The 22,955-nt window shown below is 38.5% G+C and overlaps 4 protein-coding genes and 1 long non-coding RNA gene across 9 annotated transcripts; 3 read left to right on the top strand and 2 right to left on the bottom strand.

The window, feature by feature from the left end:
• Positions 1 to 104: 104 nt before the first annotated feature.
• Positions 105 to 2,830, top strand: LOC133709611 (uncharacterized). 4 transcript variants are annotated; one of them, XR_009846327.1, is made up of 7 exons: positions 105 to 1,098; positions 1,251 to 1,334; positions 1,438 to 1,506; positions 1,578 to 1,692; positions 1,969 to 2,057; positions 2,134 to 2,215; positions 2,486 to 2,830. It is a non-coding gene; the product is annotated as an uncharacterized LOC133709611 (long non-coding RNA). The 4 variants fall into 4 exon arrangements; XR_009846325.1 differs by having other exon boundaries at positions 117 to 561; positions 1,019 to 1,098; positions 1,438 to 1,692; XR_009846324.1 differs by having other exon boundaries at positions 108 to 1,098; positions 1,438 to 1,692.
• Positions 2,831 to 6,211: 3,381 nt separating this feature from the next.
• On the bottom strand, positions 6,212 to 7,689 carry LOC133712973 (F-box protein At5g07610-like). Its single transcript, XM_062139087.1, has one exon. The coding sequence runs from the start codon at positions 7,687 to 7,689 to the stop codon at positions 6,511 to 6,513; it is 1,179 nt and encodes a 392-aa protein (XP_061995071.1). The 3' UTR covers positions 6,212 to 6,510.
• A 7,226-nt stretch (positions 7,690 to 14,915) lies between these two features.
• On the top strand, positions 14,916 to 17,743 carry LOC133709887 (F-box protein At5g07610-like). 2 transcript variants are annotated; one of them, XM_062135827.1, is made up of 3 exons: positions 14,916 to 15,073; positions 15,979 to 16,159; positions 16,252 to 17,743. In XM_062135827.1, exon 3 carries the CDS (start codon positions 16,279 to 16,281, stop codon positions 17,548 to 17,550), a length of 1,272 nt encoding a protein of 423 aa, XP_061991811.1. In that variant the 5' UTR covers positions 14,916 to 15,073; positions 15,979 to 16,159; positions 16,252 to 16,278; the 3' UTR covers positions 17,551 to 17,743. The 2 variants fall into 2 exon arrangements, with proteins under 2 accessions (XP_061991811.1, XP_061991812.1); XM_062135828.1 differs by having other exon boundaries at positions 15,979 to 16,111.
• A 283-nt stretch (positions 17,744 to 18,026) lies between these two features.
• Positions 18,027 to 20,730, bottom strand: LOC133709890 (uncharacterized). The gene is made up of 2 exons (XM_062135832.1): positions 20,452 to 20,730; positions 18,027 to 18,298 (listed from the first exon to the last, which is right to left on the bottom strand). Exons 1-2 carry the CDS (start codon positions 20,617 to 20,619, stop codon positions 18,251 to 18,253), a joined length of 216 nt encoding a protein of 71 aa, XP_061991816.1. The 5' UTR covers positions 20,620 to 20,730; the 3' UTR covers positions 18,027 to 18,250.
• A 1,038-nt stretch (positions 20,731 to 21,768) lies between these two features.
• Positions 21,769 to 22,301, top strand: LOC133709889 (mitochondrial import receptor subunit TOM7-1-like). Its single transcript, XM_062135830.1, has one exon. It carries the CDS (start codon positions 21,851 to 21,853, stop codon positions 22,070 to 22,072), a length of 222 nt encoding a protein of 73 aa, XP_061991814.1. The 5' UTR covers positions 21,769 to 21,850; the 3' UTR covers positions 22,073 to 22,301.
• Positions 22,302 to 22,955: the final 654 nt, after the last annotated feature.

Here is a 22,955-nt window from a genome sequence, read left to right on the forward strand (position 1 = left end):
CTCTTACTGATCTTTTACGGCATGTTTTTCATGTGCGCCGTAAAAGACTTTCCAATTTGATGTTTTTGCTTTTTTTATGTGCGTCGTAAATGCCAAAAAATTTGAAGAGCCCGCTATTATTTTTGGCTCAAATTCTAATTTCCCTCTTTACTGGAAGTTTGCTATGAAAACCAGAAGATTCGCCCTCGCCTCAAAAGAAAAGAAAAAAATTCTCCCAAAGTTCTTTCGTCCTCCCTCTCTATCCATCATCGCAAACACCCAAAATCACCTACCCATGTAATCGTCGGATCTTCCACCTTCGAATTTTCGATCTTCCACCTCTCCCTCGCCCTCTCCGCCTTCTCTCCCGTCTACAACTACGTCTTCGACTACAGCTCCACCGTGGACTCCACCTTCGACGATGGCCGCCGCTTCGTTCCGGACTTGTCCACTTCAGCTCGCTCAATTTCACTCCGAAACCAAAACCCCAATCCCAATTCCCCCCAAATTTACCAAACCGCTAAGGTTTTCCGGTGGCCGTCCTAGTATGAGTTCCAGATCCGCGACCTGGGCACCCACATGGTACGACTCCATTTCCAGAGCTTCAATTCTTGTAATTTTGATTGGAATAGTGCTCAGTTTCATGTCTTGGTCAATGGGTTTGTGGTTCTGAAAGTCAGTAACTTTGGATTTGAGGGTGTATTAGGTCCAATGGTTAGGGAGTACTTGATTTGGGTCAGTACTGAAAAGCTTGTAATTCGATTTGTTCTTGATAAAAATTCAAGCTTTGCGTTTGTGAATGCGATTGAGGTCGTTCTGCACCTACGGACCTTGTTGCTAATACTGCAATGTATGTGAGTGATGGGAAAGTTGTGGGTTTCAATGGGTTGGCTAAGCAAGCTCTTCACGTTGTGCATATGGTCAATGTGGGAGGTCATAAAGTGACGCCCTTTAATGATATTCTGTGGAGGACTTGGATTACTGATTTAAATAGCTAAAATGGGTCTGGTTTTGTTTTAATTGTTTATCTATCTGAAAGTGGATTACTGGGAATACAAGTGGTGGCTGAATTGCTTCTAGGGTAGCATTTGCCTCCGAAATCGATGACTAGATATGGATGTAAGTACTTTGATCAATTGCATTCTATCTGCTTTTCATTTGCTTTGTTATTTGATTGTGCAAAAGTTAAATTGGTTATGAAATATTTGAAGACGCAATTTGAGTATTCTAGTTGAGAATTGTTTTGAACTAATTCAATTTGCTATCTGCAGGCTCTTCATATATATTTGGACAAGCTTTTCAATTAGTATGTTGTTATAATCCTCTCCATGACTTTTTTCCTGTTTTTCAGAGAGGTGAGGCTTTTTCCATGATTTGGCATTGTGGTTCTAACATTTATGCTCGTTTATGGTTGGGGTGAATTTGAATTTGATTTGGTGTTTGCTTTTATTTTGCCAGGTTATTCCACAAGCAATATGCACTAGATATGGACTTGTTGTGGGTTCCAACCAATATGTTATCACTTGGGTGAGACAGTTTGAATTTATTTATTTATAACTGTCTACCTTAATGTTCATTTTGGTGAAATCATTCTTCAGATACATTTTGGAGAGAACAGCATGCAGAAATGTGAAATTATGCTCAATGATTTGATTGGTTCTAAGAGGAACAACACCAATATTAAAGCAACCATAGCTCAGCCATCTCATACAGGTAGCTTTGAAAATATATATATATATATATATATATATATATATATATATATATATATATATATATATTTTCCTACAGGTGTTATTACTTTTGGGGCTTGCTCTCGTATTACCAGAAGTCTACTATAATTATTTATTTACATTCTTATAGTTTGACATATCTTTTTGGATTCCTGAGTCTTAAGGTTGAGAGAGCACATTAGCTGTTCTATTTTTCATGAATCACTACCGATAATATGAGATTGACACTATATATTGATGGTTAATGCTGTCTCAGTTGGAATTGCAATTTGAAGATAGAGAAATGCAGTTCATGGTTGCTCCTCTTCATGCAACAATTATAATGCAATTTCAAGATCAGAAAAGGTAAATGGGAGGAATATCTTAGTATATCGTTTTTGGTTCATTAATTTTTCTCTTTATTGATATTGCCTACTTTCAGCTGGACCTCCAAAGATCTTGCAGCTGCAGTTGGGGTTCCAATAGATACACTTAATCAGAGGATCAATTTTTGGATAAGCAAGGTACGCTAATGGACTCATGCTTTCATATTTCATAATTTTCTTTTTGTTTTTCGATACATACACTCTTTGCTTAGTTGTGACAAACCCTAGTGATTTCAGTCATCTGTTTTATTGAATGAGAAAATAAGTGTTAGACATTGAGCACAAAACTCTAGCTTACATTTGGAAAGACCCAGTAATTCAAGTCATCTATATTGTTATATTTTGAGGCCTTAAACATTGGAAATCAAGATTAAAGCTCTCACTGTTGCCTCTGTTTTCCTATTGAAGGGAATTCTTGCAGAATCACTTGGGGAAGATACTGATGACCATGTGTTTACACTAATGGAAGGGATGATTGGTTCTTGCCTCTGTTTTCTATTCTGCTTCGTCATTTTTTATTTGTAGGACTGCAACTTGGTGAGGCACTAGGGCTGTGAGTTATGTGACAATGAGTTACAATCTTGTAGATAGAGTAGGTGAAAGAAATGAATGTAAAGTAGTGTAGGAAATGGATTCTTCTTTACTTGCAAGCAAATTTTATATGATGTACAATGATTATATAAATGAAGTTTATTAACTAACAAAAATATAGAATCATGAAATAACAAATAAATTGTGAATTTTTTGTTTTTATTTTTTTTTATTTTTCAAACATCATTTGCGGCGTGCATGGTATGTGTGCAGTAAATGTAACTCTCTTTTACGGCACACATGTAACTCATTTACGGCGTGCATGGTAAGTGTATCGTAAATGCAAATCTCTTTTACGGCCCACTTTTGATTCATTTACGACGCATATTGAGACTTATTTACAGTGCACATAATGTGCGCCGTAAATGATAGTTGTCTTTTACGGCATGCCCATTTACGGCATGCATTTGTGGGCTGTAAAATGTCATTTACGGCGCACATTGTGGGCCGTAAAAGACATTTTTTCTGGTAGTGAAGCAGTTCAAGCCTAACCCGAAACATCTGGTTCTCCACAAGCGGGTTAACCTTCGAATCTTGGATCGCGGGTGCAGTGAATTGAGATCGGATTGAGGTCGGGAGATCCGTTGTTCCGGCTAACGACGAGAACGAGGTCTGTTGTACTCGCGCGTGGTCAAACGCGGTGGAACGCCAGGGAGTCCAAAGCGGAGCGCAGTCGCAGTCGAGAAGCTTCAGCGAGCTGAGGTCGTGGATCCGGACGATGACCTTCGACGACCAGAAGCCTGGAACCTCCAGTCTCCACTCTGTAACTTGATTCGGTGAATTCTTGCACTGTTATCCTTGATTTCGTATTAACAAATCATCAGATTAGTCATGCTGTGATTGAAATTGTTTCAGTTTGATCTCTATTTGATCAAATGATTATCGCTTGTTGCCTATGTAATGTTGTAGATCCATTATAGTTTTCTAATTGTATTAGATCATAATTGTAGGACATAATGAGAATTGCTGAAGTTTCTGTTAAGAAGGATTGTCGTTTTGTTCTGGTATAGATGGATGAATGTGATGATTACTTTATCAAGTTCTTGAGTTGTGTTTGTTTGAAGTTGAAATCAGAGTAATTTGATTCAAGTAGTGGACATTTTCAATTTATATTTGTTTGATGTTTCATAGTAGCTTCTGTATGGTTGGGAACATATTTCTTAGTCATTGTGAGTAGCGTTATTAGTCTTAATTTAAGGGATTAGCTTTTGTGTTACTTGGTAGTAGATTTTGTTATTGGTGATTGTATATTTTGTTGTTTGTTTGAGTAGTTTTGACGTTATTGAGAGTAACTTTTGTTGTTGATTAGAGTAGCTTTTGTTGGTGGGGATCGTAGTTTTTGTTGTTGGTAAGAGTAGCTTTTGGTGTTGATAAGAGTAATTTTAGTAGTTGGTCTGTTGGTGAGAGTAGATTTTGTTATTTGTGAGAGCAGCTTTCTGATGTTGGTGATAATAGCTTTTGTTGTTGGTGAGCGTAGCTTTTATTCTTGGTAAGAGTATCTTTTGTTGTTGATGAGAGTAGCTTTTAGTGTTGATGACAGTAGTTTTTCATACCTCGTCGAAACTCTCACTGGAGTAGCTTTTGTTGTTAGTAAGAGTATCTTTTGTGGTTGGTGAGTGTAGCTTATATTGTTGATGACAGTAGCTTTTCTTACCTCACCGGAAATCTCACTGGAGTAGCTTTTGTTGCTGGTGAGAATAACTTTTGGTGTTGGTGAGAGTAACTTTTGGTGTTGGTGACAGTAGATTTTATTATCTCGCCAGAGGCTGTCGAAAATCTCAGGAGTAGCTTTTGTTAACGGTGACAGTAGCTTTTGTGACTTCTCTGGAGGTCGCCGGAAATCTCACCAGAGTAGCTTTTGTTGCTAGTGATAGTAGCTTTTGTGACTTCGCCGGAGGTTGCCGGAAATCTCATCATAGTAGCTTTTGTTACTAGCTACAGTAGCTTTTGGTGTTAGTGACAGTAGCTTTTGTGGTTGCCGGAGTTGACCGGAAGTTGGCTGGAGGTCCGCCGGAGTTGACCGGAGACCTCGCCAGAGAGGAGAGAGAGAATGACTATTGATTTTGTACTCTAGTGGCATTTATGTAAATATATTAGTTTTTAATATCCAAAATATAACACATTTTTTAATCTAGTGGCCTTATGAGGGAAAAAACTAGTTGGTGGCCTTAGGGCTAAAAAAACATTCAAATATGCACTTATATGTAATTAACCCTTAAATAAATTTGTCATAAATCCCAAAAATCTAATCTCACATTGGAGTTGGCTCGAACTTCAATAGTTTCGTTAACACAATATTTCGAACAACCTAACAAAAAATCACGACAATCCAATCACCACAAATCGAAATCCCAAAATTTCTCAAATTCGATCGCTCACCAAACATTCACTCAAGGCAATAAAGATCGTATCGATACGTTCGTAACGTAGAGCTCTACCTAACGAACTACCATAGAAGGCTAGAGGAGGCCCTATGCGCAGCCAAAAGTGGATGCGCACAGGCCCCACGAGCAGTTGTTCCAACCCTAGATCGGTTGCAAAACCTATGCCAATCAAATCATCACAACAAGCCTAACCATTCACTTAACTACGACAAAGTCTGATTTCGAGTAAAAAGGTCAGAAATTACCTAAAAAGCTTCGGATTCCTAAAATCTTCAAATCTTCGAATCGGCCTCCTCGAATCGAATTGAGTGAAATAGTGAATACCAGCATGATCCTCAAGGCAAGAGCTACAAAACCTAGATAATTTGATGACCAGCTATGGTCGGAGGAGGGAGTTCCGGCCGGGTCAAGCCTTTGGATCTGCCACTGCACAAATCGCTTCGAATCTCCTTTTGTGGCTTGATTCAGTGTAAACTACCTTCACAAGCTTCAAGGCGAGGATGAGACCCTTTTCCGACCCGTGGAGAAGCTGAGGTGGCCGAAGGAGGAAGTTCCGTCAGGGTCGATGTTCGGGTCACAGCGGGTCGGGTCGCCGCGCCGGTCAATGGTTCAATGTTAGTTCGACCTGAGAGAGAATGAGGGGATGTCCGTAAAATGCTAGAGTTCCCATCAATTTTTACTTAGAGGTTGAAAGGTCGGTTTTACCCCCGAATATCTTCGTAAATTTGTAATGTAAATCTAACTTTCATAGACCATAACTTACTCACACAAACTCTAATTTTAGAGCGCTACGTGTCTACGGACTCAATTTAATGTCCTCTACAACTTGAAGAAAGTTTCTTCAAGATGTGAACCTATAAAAAGTCTACTACAAAATCCCCTAAATGATTTTACAAAAGTGAAAAGAGAAGAATCTTTTCTTTTACCGTCCAATTGACTACTAAATGGATAATTTTGAGTACGGAGTGTAACAGAAGTACTGAATATATATATATATATATATATATATATATATATATCTCTCTCTCTCTCTCTCTCTCTCTCTCTCTCTCTCTCTCTCTCTCTCTCTCTCTCTCTCTCTCTCTCTCTCTCTCTCTCTCTCTCTCTGCCATTGTATAAAGCAAACTGTATCTTTAACAAAGTATCTCATTACATTTTATGACTACTTCCAATCTATCTGCAAAAGATTCAAGCTCCTTCTAACAAAATATAGGATAAGAAATTTTATTTTCGGTTCCTTGATCATATATAGAAGGCTTACAATGAGAATAAACGAACCTAGTCAATCTTAGCTCAAAAGCAACAAGGCACACTCCTCCATCTAAAGTTCTTAACCAAAGGTTTTATTGTATGACTGATATATTGTCACAAGTATGAGATAGAAACAGTAAAAACATCATGCTGAAAGGTATTGATATATAGAAGGAGCCAGGAGATACCACAAAACAACTGGTATTATCATATTGAAGCAACGGTCTCGATATATTGATGAGCTTTAAATGTCATTTGCTGCATTTTACGTTCACTCAAAGATAGATTGCACAGCTTCTCAAAGGTCTTATCCTGGACATTATACCCAATCACACCTTCGGGAATTGTTAACACAATAATCAACTCCTCTTCTTTTTCACCTCTTAATAGGTTCACCAGAGAAAACACATAAGGCCTATTTGGTTTATTAGTAACCATCTTCGGAAATGCAGCAGCTAAAGCACCAAAATCACCATTATACTTCACAAACCACCCAGACCTATCTTCCTTCATTTCGAAGACAGTGAACAATGTAGTCCAAGGTCTACAAGCTCCAACAAGATGCAAATGCCCACCTGACTCGCCAAAATAGTAATAAGTCATGGTTCCAGAAACTTGTGGCTTTGGCAAACTCTCCACGCTGTCGTCATAGAAATCGAAATATGACAAAGACTGATTCTTCTGATTGTACCAGTAAATTGCATCCTTCCAGTAAACGGCAATGTGAAACCCTATATCGTATTGCAAAATATAAATCCCCTTCTTGGAGGGTCTCCAAGACTCGGTCTCAGATAAGTAAATATCAATTTTGATCAAATGGTACTCATCTAACGAAGACAATTCACTAACAAAAAGGAGCCTGTAATGAGGTGATTTCGAAGGATCAAAGGCCAAATTAAAAGCCTTTACACGTTCAATGCATGGACTTCTAAGAACCCGAAGCCATTTTGATTGCCCAGAAGAATGATTACAAACATAATAAGAAGTGATTTCAGGAGCATGCACGTGAGGCTTAGAACAGCACAACAACCCATTACAGACATGATGGATTTCAAGTTTTGGGATTTCAAGGAAATTTGGGTGTTTACCATATTGATAGCCACCCAAAGAAAGGAAGAGAGTAGGTGGTGGGTATGGTTGGAAATTAAGTCGAGTATGCAACAAAAACCCCAAGCGAGGGTTTGGGTTTCTTTTGGCATAAGTGACTGTGAATTTTTGGGTAGAGATTATGGAGTACCATTGTTTTGAAACTAATTTGAACCTGAGAATTGGTATGGCTGGGAGGCGAACTAGAATCTCGTTCAAGAGATCTTCGGAATTGCCCACTTCAGCTGCACTGGAAGAAGCTCTGATGTTGGAGCCTTTTCTTCCTCCTCTACTTGCCATTTCTCGTTTGCAATGTGCAATCAGAAAACGTGGTTGAAAATTTGGGGGTTTTCACCTCCTAAAAAGCTAATTAATTTCCTTTTTTGATTTTTTTGTTTTAAAGAATTGAATTAATCTTTCCATTTGAGGTGGATTTGTTACTAACAAGGACATATTTTACTAGATTCTTTTCTTCCGGCTAGAGATTCATCTTTTTTTTTTTCAACTACTCAAATGGTGCGGTTTATACTCAATTACCATTGTATATAGATTGTAGGGTGAAAAACAAAACAACATAACTTAAAAATAATAATATATACCGTTAGATTTAATTCAAGAATGGTTGACCATAATTTTCTTCAGATGAACATTCTCTTCTTTATAAGCCTAATTAGTTTTCCTTTTAGCGATAGATGTGTGACTAATAAGGATATTTTATGAGATTTTTTTCTCAACTAGACAAAAAGATTTTCCAACCACTCCATTTAAGTGGGCACGAAAGAAATATTTTTGGGCTCCGTTCTTTGTAGTATGTAAATCTTTTTCAAAACTTTACAATATAGGAATAAATTTATTGCAGTGTGGTAACTAGTAAGATAAAATCTTCCGAAGTAACTTTTTTTTTTTTTTAAGAAATAAATAATTTCATTACTTACCCATGCCAGAAGGCACGTACATAATTTTTTGTCTTGATCCAAACATAAATGGCTCAAGTCACTGGCGGACCGAGGTAGGGGCAAGAGGGGGCTGACGCGCCCACTCAGATTTTGTATAGAATGTATATAATTGATATAATATAACATTTTTTCTTCTCTTTAATATACATGCCCCCACTTAATCCCCACTTAATCTAATACTTTAACAATTATATATATCTATAATTGATAAAGTGGTCATGGAGTGTAACGTAAGCCAGATAATGTGCAATTAAAAACAAAAAAAATAGAAATATTTAATGCTAAAGCACCCCCAAAATAAGGAAAGCAGCCACCAAAAGTCTTAAGGGTCCAAAACAAGCTGGTGGGAAATCATTTGTTGGTAAAGGTTTTAACAATTGGAAGAAAAGTGAAAGCCTTGGACAACATGTTGGAAGATTACTTATTTTTTATGATTTGTTGCGTGTATTATTTTTTCAACTAATGATTTTTGTTTCTTAAAAAAAAAAAAGGTACTTTCTTCACTGTGGTATCTAATGTGGTGAATATTGTTGGAGCATCATCCAAGCGTCGCGACATTCTTCGTGAAAAACATGCTTTAAAAGTCATTGAACCCTTTAAAAGTGGTGATCTTTCAAGTGGAAAATGCTTATTTAGAAGTTGTGCGAATTGTTTTTAATTTTATTGTTTTTTTTTTATCTATTTTTAACTATGCCCCCATAGAAAATAAAAGCTGGGTCCGCCACTGGCTCAAGCTACCAAACAAACTGACAAGTACCCTCACTATAAAACAAGTTTAGCTCTCTTATTCAAGAACATATGAGTCTACCAAAGGATTAAAATTCTGACTAACCTAACCCTCATAATAGTAAAAGTAGTCGCCTAGAGACCTCAATAAGTGTAAAACTAGAACAACTAAGAAAGTAAGAAGTAAGGAGATCAAAGACCAATGTCCATTTGATAAGCTAAAATTAAGAAAAAAAACTAAGACTAAATTGGGATAAAGCCCACTAGATTCCACCAGAAAATGGTAGGGGCTAAAATAAAATAAAACTAAACCAAATAAAAACAAAAGACCCATCCCAAAGACAAAGCCCAGCCACAAAGGACCATTCCAAAACCCTGACAACGAGTTAACACCACTACCATGACATCAAACGCCATCGCTACCGCCATTGACAACCTTTGAAGTCGCCACAATGGTAGAAACCTGGTGACCACCTTGTCAAAGCACCAATGCCATCGTCCTAGCCGTAGCAAACTATGAGAACATCCACTACATGCCATAACTAGTTCTCACTGCCACTCCGCCTGCATTTAAGCCAGATCCTCATCTAGACCCAGAGGTCATGGACGGATTACACCCATCAAAACATTACTGCCAACCGCCAATATCCCATTACTAGCCCACAACCACATAATCAATCTCGTCTCGTTCATGCTAATAGCCTCACTGCTCAATCATTAAGCATCCCATAAAAACTAGTCTTGTCCGACCACGCACTTTGCACACCGGAGAAGCTAGAGGCTCGCTCATGTATAAAGGCGCAATCAGACGAACGAGAAGAACAAAGGTGAAGAAGAGAGTAGGTAGCGCGTGAGGCGTGTATTAGGGTCTTATGAATAGTATTCTGGAGTAACTGATATCTCTACCATTGTATAAAGCAAACTGTATCTTTGACAAAAATATCCTACTATATTTTGTAACGATTTCCTATCTATCTCAAAAGATTCAAATTCTTTCTCTAGAAACAATGTATAGGAGTAAGAATTTTTATTTTTATTTTTTCAGTTTCTCTATTATATAAGGCTTACAATGAGTATCAACGAACCTAGTCAATCTCAGCTCAAAAGCAACTAAGCACTTACTCCTCCATCTAAAGTTCTTAACCAAAGATTTTATTGTATGACTTATATTTTTGAGTAATGTCACGAGGGCGAAATAATATATTCATCACAAGCCAGAATAAGCCATTACATACCCTTTCGTTGCCATTTATAGACAGACAAGAAGATAGTGGTAGTACCCATAGTGGTACATAGAAATAGACTTACTCATTATACATTCAAATATGTAGAGGTAGCGGGAATCCACCTTTGGTACTACGCCGGAGGCGCTAGAAAACTAGGTTCCTAATACAAGAAAATTTGTTGTAATTAGACAAAAGCTAAAAACATAGGGTTGGACCAAGGGCCAAAGCCCTATCCAAGTTAAAGGCCTAACAGCTCAAAAAGAGAAGCCCAAAACTCTAAGCCCAGCAGGACAGCTGGGAAAGCCCACACTCCAACCCACCGTACGTGATCCATGTAGCACCCTCTTCCACTGCATCCAGCCACGCCAACCAATCTCGTCGATCTACGCCCCAAACCTCGTCGGCCGAAACCCAGCAGACACCACCGCCGCGGAAACACTCCTGCCAACAAGCGGCTGCTAGATCATCCATAGCCTTCGCTACCGCATAGCCCCTCAGAACCATACCCGCTCGGACCATCAGACCATCACCGCTGCCCGATAAGCAGAATCCACGCCGACACTGGCCATCCCTGCACAACACACACCACTACGCATAGGGTCGTCGTACGAAGCTTAAAACCTAGCCATCCAAACAGCACCTTGAGCGAAGAACCACTCTCTTAAAACTACCCGAGCAACATGGCATTCAAAACCCATCCGGCAGCGAACCATAGCGGCAAGGCGAACCCAGACCGATCATCGAGCCGCCATCGGACGAGCAGAAGTTTTCCAAACCTACCAAAAGGTTCCGGGTTATATCGTTATCCTTCATAACCAACAAACACACAATTAATCGCTCGGGCATCCAATTTAGATCTTTGATTTTTAGGAACATGGACAAAAGCAACACAACCAAAAACACGGATAGGAAGATTATGAAATGATGGCAAGGAGACATGAAATTCTAGAACCTCAAAAGGAATTTTTCCCTGAAGGACACTAGATGGAAGACGATTGATGAGATGGGAGGAAGCTTGTACAGCATCGCCCCAAAGATACTTAGGCATACGAGCACTAAAGAGAAGGGTACGAGCCATATCAAGTAAATGACGATTTTTTCTTTCAGACACTCCATTTTGTTCTGGTGTTTGTGGGCGTGTAGTTTGGTGAACAATCCCATGTGTTTGGAAAAAATCTTGGAAAACATGATTAACATATTCTCCCTCATTGTCAGAACGTATGACTCTAATGGTGCTATTGTATTGTGTTTGAACAAGAGTACGAAAAGTTTGAAAAGCTGGAAAGTTTGGTTCTAAGAAGAGCAACCCATGACAATCTCGTACAATCATCAATGAACAACACAAAAATACCTCATACCCGATATAATAGGCTCTCTAGAAGGTCCCCAAACATCAGAATAAATTAACTCAAAAGGAATAACACTTTTATTAGAAATACTAGGGAAATAAGTAGCACGATGGCTCTTGGCCAAGACACATGTTTCACAACGCAAAACAGACTCATTCACACCAATAAATAAAGTAGGCATTGATTGTTTCATAAGACTAAAAGATGGATGCCCTAATCGGCGATGCCACAACCAAATCTCACTTAGCTTGTCAGAATTCGAAGTCAAAGCGGTGCGGGACTGTGCTCCTGGTTTCTCCCCAGTGTATGTCTGATCCAGATGGAACAATCTTCCCCTTAGATACCCTCGTCCAATTATCTCCCTGGTGAGAAGATCCTAAAAAATCACATACATAGGATAAAAGGTTATAGAGCATTGAGATTCAGTATTCAACTGTGGGACAGATATCAAGTGATGAGATAAGTTAGGCACATATAACACATTATGGAGTTGTAAGGTTGGGGTAACACAGATTGACCCTGTCCCTAACACAAAAAACGCCTCACCAATGGCATTCGTAACATAAGACACTGGTGGGGAAGACAATTTAGTAAAATAAGATTTATCATAAGTCATATGATCAGATGCACTAGAATCAATAATCCAAGTATCAGAACCAACAAAGTTAGAAACCTTTAAAGCCATACCAATCTTACCACGACCAGCTATAGAGGCTGTAGGAGTAGCGCCACCTATTGTATGATGATCCTGTCTAGCCACTCTATAGAAATCTGGTTCTTGGACCAATTGAACAGCAGCTGCTTTTGCCTTAAGACAATAACCTTGCTTTTTAGGTTTAAGGTGCGGGTTCAGTTTCCAACAAGTCTCTCAAACATGTCAAATATCGTTGCAATAAGAACATTGAGGACGAGAGCGATTGGCAAGGCCTGGTGGAGGTCCTTCCTGATGAAGTAGAACTGAACTCTGCTGCTGGAGGAAAGGTGCTAGTGATTTTGCTTGAATGGCTAGGCTAGATATTTCAACTTGTTTGAGACTCATCCTTACGAATGTATGTAAAAGCTGTGGGCAAGCTATGAGGGTCTGGCATTCTGAGCAATTCTCATTTGGCACTATTATGTTGTACATCAAGTCTTCTCAAGAATTCATGAACTCGCTCAAGCTCCTTCTCTTTTTGGTACCATGCAATATCCTCCTAATTCTTGATCTTGCAAGGACGCTTCTGATCAATTTCAACCTATACATTCTTCAGTTTGGTAAAAAATACTGACATTGGTTGCCCATTCTGTTGCATTCCTGCAGCTTTGCACATCAATTCATGAACATGTACAAAATCAAACTCATTTGTATAGAGATCTCCCAACGTCTTCCATATTGCCTCAGCAGTTTCACACTCCTCCACCATCTATAACACATCAGTCATGGCTCTGAATAGAATTGACATTACAAATCCATCATCATCTTCCCACTTAGCATAGGCCTCCACGTCATCTTCACTAGGAGCCTTGATTGTTCCAGTCATATATATATGCCCCATCTTGTGCATCCCACAGAGATAAACGGACATAACCCTCTTCCATGTTCGGATATTGGTACCATTGAGTTTGCTACCCCCGAAAGAACCACCTTCTGAGCTCTTGACAGAGACCTCAAACTTCAGGTTTTCATTAGTCTTGGAACCCTGGCTTTCTTTTTCATCAACATTAATAACACGCAGAGGAATTAAGGACAAAGTAATTCAATGAGAGAAATACCAGGTCTGGGTATTTAAATGGGTAATTAAATACCGATGTGGACCTTGGGTCAACTTGTGCCCAAATGATTGATGCACCGAACTGATATGGACAAGAGATGGAAGAAGGGCCGACGGTGGTGATGCTGCATGTTAGCGGCCAAATCTGATTTGGGACGAAGGAGGATGAAGGAGAAGGCGACGTGGGCCGAGAACTGAACATGCCGGACTGGTCTGGTCTGGTCGGGAAAGGCCAAACAATTGCAGGGAGGACTGAGAAATGATGTCAGCGACGCCTGGGACTGGAGAGGTTTGGCCGGATGACGCCAATTTAAGTCTGGACTGAAGCACGCAGGCAATTTGAAATAAGACGAAGGCGATCTAGATTGAGAAGGCCGCCAGTCTTGGCTGATGAACGATTGCAGGCGGAGGAATTGGGATTTGACGCAGTGGGTCTGGTCTAAATTGATCTGTGAAGAGACGAAGATCGGTCTTGAATGTATGATGAAAACGACAAAAGATGACGAGATAACGAACCCTAACAAAGGGGTTCTATTCTGTATCAATTCCTCGAAAAAAGAAAAAGAGAATTAAGGAGACAAAGTCCTTTCGGATCTTTGCTCTGATACCAAGTCAAATAGAACAATAAAATATTGAGAGAATGAATTTTTTGACACTATATTCATCTCACAGTGGAGGAATATAAAGAAGATTACAAGAATACAACTGACTTACGTCTCTATTTTCTACCACACATAGAATAGGTAATTACTAACTACAGTATAACTATAACACATTACCTTTCTAATGTTATGTCATAACTCCCGCTAACAGTTTCCATGAGCAATACCGTATACATAGTACACAGCAAAACCGCGACTAGGACTGAGAAGACTATACCTACTGAAAACCAACTAGACTACAAAATTGAAACCCCCACGACAACATTTGAACTAACCAATAACTAATAAATTAATTAGCTATGCCACCACAACTCGCATCTCACTTTAAGAATTCGATGTCAATCTATCTACAAGTTGGTCGAAGACAAACAATTCCTCTACACAAAGATGTGCACGCACTTCTACAAACCAAAATTATGGGTGATATAAAGCTCGTATGTGGTTAGCATATATATATCCATCATAGATAGATATTTAAAAGCTGTAAATCCATACCTAGCTCCCATGACCAAAATTAAACCAAAATTAATTTGTATGCAGTGGTCATACGTTAATAAAAAGTAAGTGACACCAGACACAAACACAAACGGCATTAAATGTTTATATTGTCATTTTTTTTATTTTGCATCGTCAAAACTTTAAAACGTTAAGAAATATATCGCGAATCTGTAAAGATAATCATATCAGGCTTTTCACAAGACTGAATTGTTGACTCAAGTTTGCATTTATTCCCAATAATAATATTCAAGCTTGCCTTCTTCTTCTTCTTCTTTTTTTTCACCGAATTTATGTTATAAATTAAAAATAAATTAAAAACAACATTGATTGGGTGTCTTCGATTAAAAAAAAAAAAAAAAACTTGATTCGGTGTCAAATTTTGGCTTATGTCAAGTTTTTGTTTTCTTCTCCGCATTTCGTTCTTTCTTCCAGCTTTGTTTTCCCCTTTCTCATTTTCAGACCCAATTCATGGACTCTTGGCAGTCTTCATCTCATGTTCTGCTACTTGCTTCAAAGGTAAATTTCTTTCATTGCTCTGCTGCACAACTACTTACCTATACTTGTTTACGATGATGAATGATCGTTGCAGATTGTGTTTTCATCTGATTGACATTTTCAACTTCAATATCTCTATACTCTGCAAAACATTGTAGGAATCTGGGTTTGTCAATGCTTATAAGCTTTTGGGTCTGTGTTATGTTTGTGGATTTGATGTTTGAACTATGAAGGGTGTTGTATTTGAACACCAAAAATCAGCTAAATAAAATTGAAGTTACTATTACCCACCATATGCAATCTACCCAATTCTTTTTACTATGATCCTGTTACCTTTACCTAATATCAGTATTTCTAGAAGAGCCCAACTAGGACTGCTACGTTGGAGATTGAAATTGAAGGGTTTGTTTCATACTACTGGTATTCTTGGTCTGAGAAATCTTTTAGTTGTGTTAAAAATGATGTATTTCTGATCGTGCATATTTGTTAGATTGAGATTTAGGCTGTAAAAATGCATTCTCAGCTTGTAGTTTTCATCTTTCGAATGGAGAGTGAAGTGAATTTTTTAGTTTGGATTTATTGCTAAGAGAGGTTGTGTATAGAGCATAATGCTGAAACTTGACTCCAATGATGGCTCTATCTAATCTTGAGCAGTGGATTAAGAGCGGCTGTGTTCAGAACCGTAAATTTGCTCAATAACGTATCCCATTTATGTGTTTTATGTACACAAATGAAAGAGCAGTCACCATTGCCAGCCATGTTGACAGCTCAGCGGGAGTGGATGACTCCTATTCTCTCAGTCTCAGCTTTGACTGATATCTGATTTGTGGATTCTCAAATTCAGAAATCAGAAGAAGTTTCTGTTTGGATGAAACTCAGAATGAATGTACTGATTGTTGATTTCGCGGAATTTTCTTTCTTTGCAGCATTTACAATAGGAGTTAGACAGCAGATAATACAACTTCCAGAGTTCTGTACAGAACATGATAGACCGTTGAAAAACCACACACCATTAAAACTGGGGACTGGGAGGACGACAATGAAGACCTGCCAGAATGTGTAATATTACTGTATACTGATTCTTTTCCCTTTGCTGCAGTAGAATTGGTATGTGTAAATGGTTGTTTGCTCCCTTCCTTTACTCACTTTCCACCAACTTCTTCTAATTGTTATTTTGTTTATTTTCTTTTGTTTTACAGAAAGTCGTAACTCTTTTAGTTTGAGTGATGTCAGTCTCATCATCAGCCACGGACATTGCCAACAACGAAGATCTTCTATCCCAAATCCTTGTTCGATTACCCCCAAAATCCCTCCTTTGCTTCAAATGTGTGTCCAAACAGTGGCTTTCTCTCATTTCCAGTCCCGAATTCATTGTCGCCCACATCCGCTGGAGAGGCATCGCTTCCCCTTCTGGCCTACTCTTAAACAATGACTACTTGCACACTCCGGAGTTCCACTATGTTCCTCTGACACACAATAATCCCTCTGAACTCACTGCCCCTCCATATCTGAGCTACCTTGGTGCCCCTCGGATCAAGATCCTACAGTCTTGTAATGGTTTGCTCTTGTGTTCTTCGGCCTACCTAAAAAATGATCCAAATTATGAACTCAAATACTCTGATGACTTCACGCAGACAGAGGATGATGTTCTCTTGCCAGATATATGGCATGTTATCCCAACAATCTCAAACTCCTGCAGTCAAACAAGAATCCATTATTCTGGTTTCAGATTCTACGTCTGCAATCCCACCACCAGGCAATTCAAGACCCTTTCTTTTCCTTTCTTTCAGTACCACATACTTGCTATAAATCTGGCTTTTGATCCTTTGCATTCACCGTACTTCAAAATAGTGTGTGTACTTAGGAAGAATCTGGATACTTATATACTTCACCTATATAATTCTGAGACCAAAACTTGGAAACCATCTTCAATATCTTTTAATGCACCCAGGACAATATACTTCCGTGAACCTGTGTTCTGCAGGCGAGCAATTCACTGGTATAGTTCCCAGCAGACTTCTCTTTACTTTGATGTGGACAAAGAGTGCTTGAATCCAATGCCTATGCCCCACTCTTCGATATATGGAACTGTCAATTATTTTGGGGAGTCTCGAGGCCATCTGCATCTGGTAATGTCAACAACCTCTATTCTAGAACTCGATGTGTTTGAGTTGGAGAAAGATTACTCTGTATGGTCAGTGAGGTACCATATCAATCTTGACACCATAAGAGCTACACTCCGTGGTATGTGTGGCTTTTCCAGCGACCCGTCCCTTGCTTCAGTACTGAGAGTTACTCGTGTAGAAAAGGAAGGGGAATCAGAGGCGGTGGTATTTATGTTTGGTATGGAATGTATAGTTGTATCTTGCAATTTGAGTGATGGGACGCTTAAAATACATACGGGTTTTGTTCCTTCTCAGGAAGCTGTTCACGATTTAAAGCTCCTCCATTCCTACACAGACGCCTTTCCATTCATAGAGACTCTGTCTCCCATATAAAGCACATAAACTCACATAAACTCTCTGCAGCTCTTTTGCTTGTGTATGTAATTGTTTCATCTTGTTAAAGTTGAGAGTTGGCTTTTGCCAAACAGTATCATTGTTGTTTATGTTAAGCAATAAGCATGATTAATACCTACGACTTCAATGATTTGAAGTACATGGAAGAGTGCTTTTGCACTAATGAAATTCATTCTTTGTGATGAAAAAGCTCTTGTTCATGATTTTAATACTCTTAACATGTGGTTTCAATCACCTCCATCAAACCACTAAAACAACAGACTACCACTTCATTATTATTCTGCTTTTGGTACATAAAATGAAATGATATGATGTCAGCTTGTGTGGTGCATAGGGTATCAAAAATTTCAATTAAACTTGGAATCAAACCAAAATCAGAGGATAGATAGTGGGAATGTGTTTCTGTGTATGTCAATGACCGTGAGAGGCCATCTCCGAAATAAGGATCAACAAACTGATACTGGACAAAATACTAGTAAAAGCAGAAGTTTACCACTGTCTCTGCATTGACAGAAAAATACAACCCAAAATAAAAGGCAAATTCGCATAACATTATGTTTAATGAACGTTGACATTAACAAAGGAAATGCTTTCCCATACAAGGATGGTAAAATCTGTGGTCCAGTAGAGAACCTTCTATGACTAGTCCCACAGTTATTGTGAAGCACTGTCTCTGTACTCATAGAAACTTCCTGTATGGTCTGCCTGCATCCTCATCTTGCATATGCTGTCACCATAGAAATGAAAAATGTTAGCAAGCAAAATGGTTCAATGACTGAAAGTAACAGCAACTAAGAGTGTTACAAAAGACCGAAATCTATGAAGGCAGCCATGTGAACTTAGGGATAATAAAACAAATTGGTACCTAAGCCGAGATTGATTAAAAAGAAAAACAACGAGGTAAAACATCTATTGTTTATGATTAATCACATCCACAAAACAGAATAAAAAAATTTCAGTACTTCAAACTTTTACATTTAGCAAAGAAGGCCTTACATCTATCCATTCTTCTTTGTATTATGTAAAATTGGATAGGATATTGTAAACTACGAAAACCAGAAAGCTCCAATGAAGAAAAAAAAAAGTGTGTGTGTGTGTGTGAGAGACTGCTTCAAACTTTTACATTTAGCAAAAGAACCTTTACATCTATACTTCTTTGTATTATGTAAAATTGGATAGGATATTGTAAACTAAGAAAATCAGAAAGCTCCAATGAAGAAAATAAAATGTATGACAGAGAGAGAGAGAGAGAGGAAGGGAGAGACTGCGTCTTAAAGAAATATTATTGGAGAAAAAGAAGTTTTTCGAGAGAAATCATATTTACTGTAATGGACTTTATGAATGAAGTGCCTAATATGAGATTGAGAGGAAAGTGTGCAACAGGATAACTACCGGTATATTGGCAGGAAAAATAGAAGTTGGAGAAAGTGACAACTTTACAACAGATATCAGGAAATGTTATATAGGAAAGGTATTAGGTAATCTGGCAACTTATTGCTAATCAAAAGGTACAATTGAAATAATGAACAAGAATACATTTCCTGGCATCAATGATTCCATTTTCAAAGAAAAGGGAAAACTGCTTCACAAGCACCCATACCATAACAAAGCAAGCAACTAAGAGCAATGTAATTAAGAAAGGCCAAATAATGAAAACAAGAAATAAAGCCATGGAACTAACAATTATATTAGCTACAAGCTATCTAATTCACCCTAGACCCTCAAACCCCTGAATCTGCAGAAAAGTTCATTCTCGTACAGAAACCTCATTGACTATCTACATTGATCTCTTACAGAGGCTCCAGACGAAGAGAAATTTAATTGACATTCCTCCAGCAGAAATGTACGACTGTACAAGAGAATTAAAAACCCCAGGAAACTCGAACATATCGGCTCTTTAATATGACTGAGTGACCATGGGTTCTCCATCATTGTCTCCGCTAGAGCATCTTCTTAATGAGTTTGGATGTGAAACTCCAGTATGAAATTGAAGGTTTACGTGGTAGTTAAAATCCCAAATTCACAAGTACCTGAGTAGGCAATTGAAAAATGGGACTTGCAAAATTCAAAGGATTTTGAATTTCAGTGTTAAGGGTCATCTTCTCTTCAAGTGTTTATCTTTCATATTAGCACATTATATAGTATCTGTCTAAGTGTTTATTCATTGTTACTAAACCTATATCCTAATATGACATTAGAAACCCGATAATTAAGTTTCCCATCACCAGCAAAATAACTGTATAAGTCCTAACACAATTCATCCCATCACTTTCCCAATCCCATCTTTCGCAATCCCATGACACTTCCAGGTCCCTCATCCAACACACAAAAAGCTTCTAGATTTAGGCTGTACTGTGAGAATGGTTAAACAAAGACAAGGACGAAAACCTCCCACGAGGTCTAAAACTAGTTCTAAAGGTCTCAACAACTTAAGTTTCGGCAGGAGTCTCAAATAGCAAGATTAAGCATTAACTTGCCGAATACCTTTCATGATGAAAACAGTCCATTTCCTTAACTATGTAGACCCTAAATTATACGACAATACAGAATCCGATAGCCTTTAAAGAGTGCCAAACGATTTCAATCACAACCCTAAACCCTTCGGAAAGGTAGAATCTCCACTACTTGTAAAACCAATATGGGATAAATCCATATCAAGCAATCCAATCCATACTTGTTATTCCTAAAAAAAAAATACATAATTTGCCCCAAGACCAATTCTTTCACCAGAAAGTCAAACAACCCAGAAAAAAAATTGAACAAAATTTCGAAACCCAGGAGTGGTAACGATAGAGAGATCTGAAAGCATAGTAGAATACGTTGAATACGAAACAAGATCCAAAGACCAATTGAGGAAAAGGAGAAAGAGAGAGTAATTACGAATTCTCGGACGATGCCCTTGTAGACTAGGACGGGGATAGCGATGCCGAAGATTCCTATGATGGCGAAGTTGCGGCGAGTCCACCGGAAGTTGTGCTCGAGATTTTCTCTGGCCGCGCCCCACTCCTCCACGAATCTGTTCTTGTTTGCCTCCATTCCTCCCCCCATTTTCTTCTTCTATTTCACTGCTTTGCTGGCCTTTCTCTCTGTGCTCTCTAGAGTTCCTTTGCAATTTGCGATGCTCACCTAAAAGCTCTCTATCTACTGTTTGGCTACGAAATAATGCTACTGGTTATTTATTTATTTTTGTTTTTGGTATTTACGGGCCAATGGCATAGTTGCATTTTTAACTCTGGTTGAAAAAGAGAGTTCAACGTCACGAGTTGGATTCTCCCACTAATTGTTGTATGATAAAGAAAAATATAAATAAAAATTTGGGGTATCTAAAAACTAAGATATTAAAGAAGTGAACGCAAAAAGATAATAAAGAATTGAGCTTAAGATCTCTGATTTCCTACAATGTCTTACGGAGTCTTTGCGAAAAGATGCCCCACATTCTAACTCCTTTTTGTTACAAGTCACCAAATGTTGGGGAGATCAAAGAGTAGCTGAAAAATTTAAAACGTCATTTGGGGTTATATATATCAAGGACATCCTTGACGCGTATCAAAAAACATTAAAAGTATGGGATTGCACCCCATTCACACCTAATTTATAGATTATCTTGGTCATCAGGTTAAGATGATCACTCAAATCCGAACCCAAGTTAGTATCTTGGTCGGCCCAAAACTGGCTTGACTTGCAAAGAGTCACATCTACCATATGACTGACCTTTTTTTACAAGCTAGGTGAAGTTGAACTAAAACCAAGAGAGAGCGAGTTATGCAAAAATCTCATCATAGAACCCTACAACAACCATATCGTCAAAATACAAAATAGTCTTCATTCTAAATTGTGGGCTGAACTTGTAGTCGTTGACAGATTTAACCTATTACATATGTGACACATAAACTTGTAACAATAGAGATTGTTCGAATCATGAATTTTGTAATAAATTCTACAAAAATACCATTAACTATTTTTTATTTCTAAAATGACGATATTGAAAATGCCCGAGGCTAATTCTGATGGGAGATTTAACTCCTACACAACTTCAAATTCCCATATCTGTTTAATTAAAAAGAAAAAGAAAAAGGAATTGGAGTTTACAAAAACTTGGAGGACAGGAAAGAAAATGAAATGGACGGCTGTGATTTGCGCCACACGTCACTCTCTCTCTCTCTCAGAGCAGCCCTATAACATGCACTGCTTATAATTAGGGTTTTAGATTGGGGCTTTACACCACAATTTCTAGAGAGAACGAGAGAGAGAGAGAGAGAGGCTCGCACTCAGAGATCAAATGGCGTCGAGGGTTAGCTTGAAGAGCAAGGGCAAGACGACTAACAAGGGCTCCAAGGGTTCCGACGACCGGTCAATTTCTCAGGCCGTCAAGGAGTGGACCTCGTGGACCATGAAGAAGGCCAAGGTCGTCACTCACTACGGTTTCATTCCTCTCATCATCGTCATCGGGATGAACTCCGATCCCAAGCCCCAACTTTCTCAGCTTCTCAGCCCAGTCTGAGATCCGATCCCAATCGGGTCGGGTCGGGTCGGATCGGTGGGGTCATGGGTCGGCGCCTATTCGTCGAATCTACATGGTTTATTTCATGGTACTACTGTGTAGTGTAGTACTTTAGGGAGGAGGTATTAGTTTTTTTTTAGTATGTTATTGTCGAGTATTGTGTATGCTTTGGCATGACGAACAATGGGTTATATTTCAATGAGAAATTTGCGTTTGTAATTTGAGTTTATATTAATGGCTTTATGCTTCATAAATAATTTGCCTTGTGATTCATTGCTTCGGGGCATTTTCAGTTTGATTGGCGGTTGCTTTGATGATTCTATGCTCCCCTGTTTTTGATTGTTTGTGTTTTTTGTTTATTTATTGATAATCCTGTGTATATAATCTTTTGTTTTTCGTGGAGTGAACAATTTGAGACCTAACACAGAATGCTGTACTTTCATGTTATGTTTAACCCTCTGAAATTTTATATTCGGACAGCAATAGCATCTTGTTTCTTGAGGAATGTAAAGCATGGATGACTACTAGTTTTCAGCGCCATGTGAGGGCTGAAACCAGTCATGTTATAGATACTGTTCACCATTTGAAAAAAAGAAAAGAAAAGAAAAAGCCAAGCACTTTGTATGATCATCAAAGTGATTGCAGTTCCATTATTTTTTATGTTCTTGTAGCTCAGATTATCATAAGTCTTGTGTGTTGCAGCTATAAATCTGTTTACATGACTCACTTTGTTAATCATGCTACCTATCATCAGTACAAGAAAAAGTGAATCTTTCGCTGTATTTTTGGGTGGGATGCTTCCCTGGTGACAAAGTTTGGGTTGTATATAGATAGAAGTTGAAAACAGTAATTTGCAGCCAGTACCAAAGGAAGCCTTGCTAAT

This window comes from Rosa rugosa, chromosome 5, assembly GCF_958449725.1.
Source record: "Rosa rugosa chromosome 5, drRosRugo1.1, whole genome shotgun sequence".
Taxonomy (NCBI): Eukaryota; Viridiplantae; Streptophyta; class Magnoliopsida; order Rosales; family Rosaceae; genus Rosa; species Rosa rugosa.

What these genes read in the sequence shown, in the direction of transcription:
- LOC133712973 (XM_062139087.1), bottom strand. Translation starts at nt 7,689, where the DNA reads ATGGCAAGTAGAGGAGGAAGAAAAGGCTCCAACATCAGAGCTTCTTCC.
- LOC133709890 (XM_062135832.1), bottom strand. Translation starts at nt 20,619, where the DNA reads ATGGGGGGAGGAATGGAGGCAAACAAGAACAGATTCGTGGAGGAGTGG. An exon ending in AGGGCATCGTCCGAGAATTC is followed by an intron (nt 18,299 to 20,451) that starts GTAATTACTCTC and finishes CTATGGTGACAG; the next exon opens with CATATGCAAGATGAGGATGC.
- LOC133709887 (XM_062135827.1), top strand. Translation starts at nt 16,279, where the DNA reads ATGTCAGTCTCATCATCAGCCACGGACATTGCCAACAACGAAGATCTT.
- LOC133709889 (XM_062135830.1), top strand. Translation starts at nt 21,851, where the DNA reads ATGGCGTCGAGGGTTAGCTTGAAGAGCAAGGGCAAGACGACTAACAAG.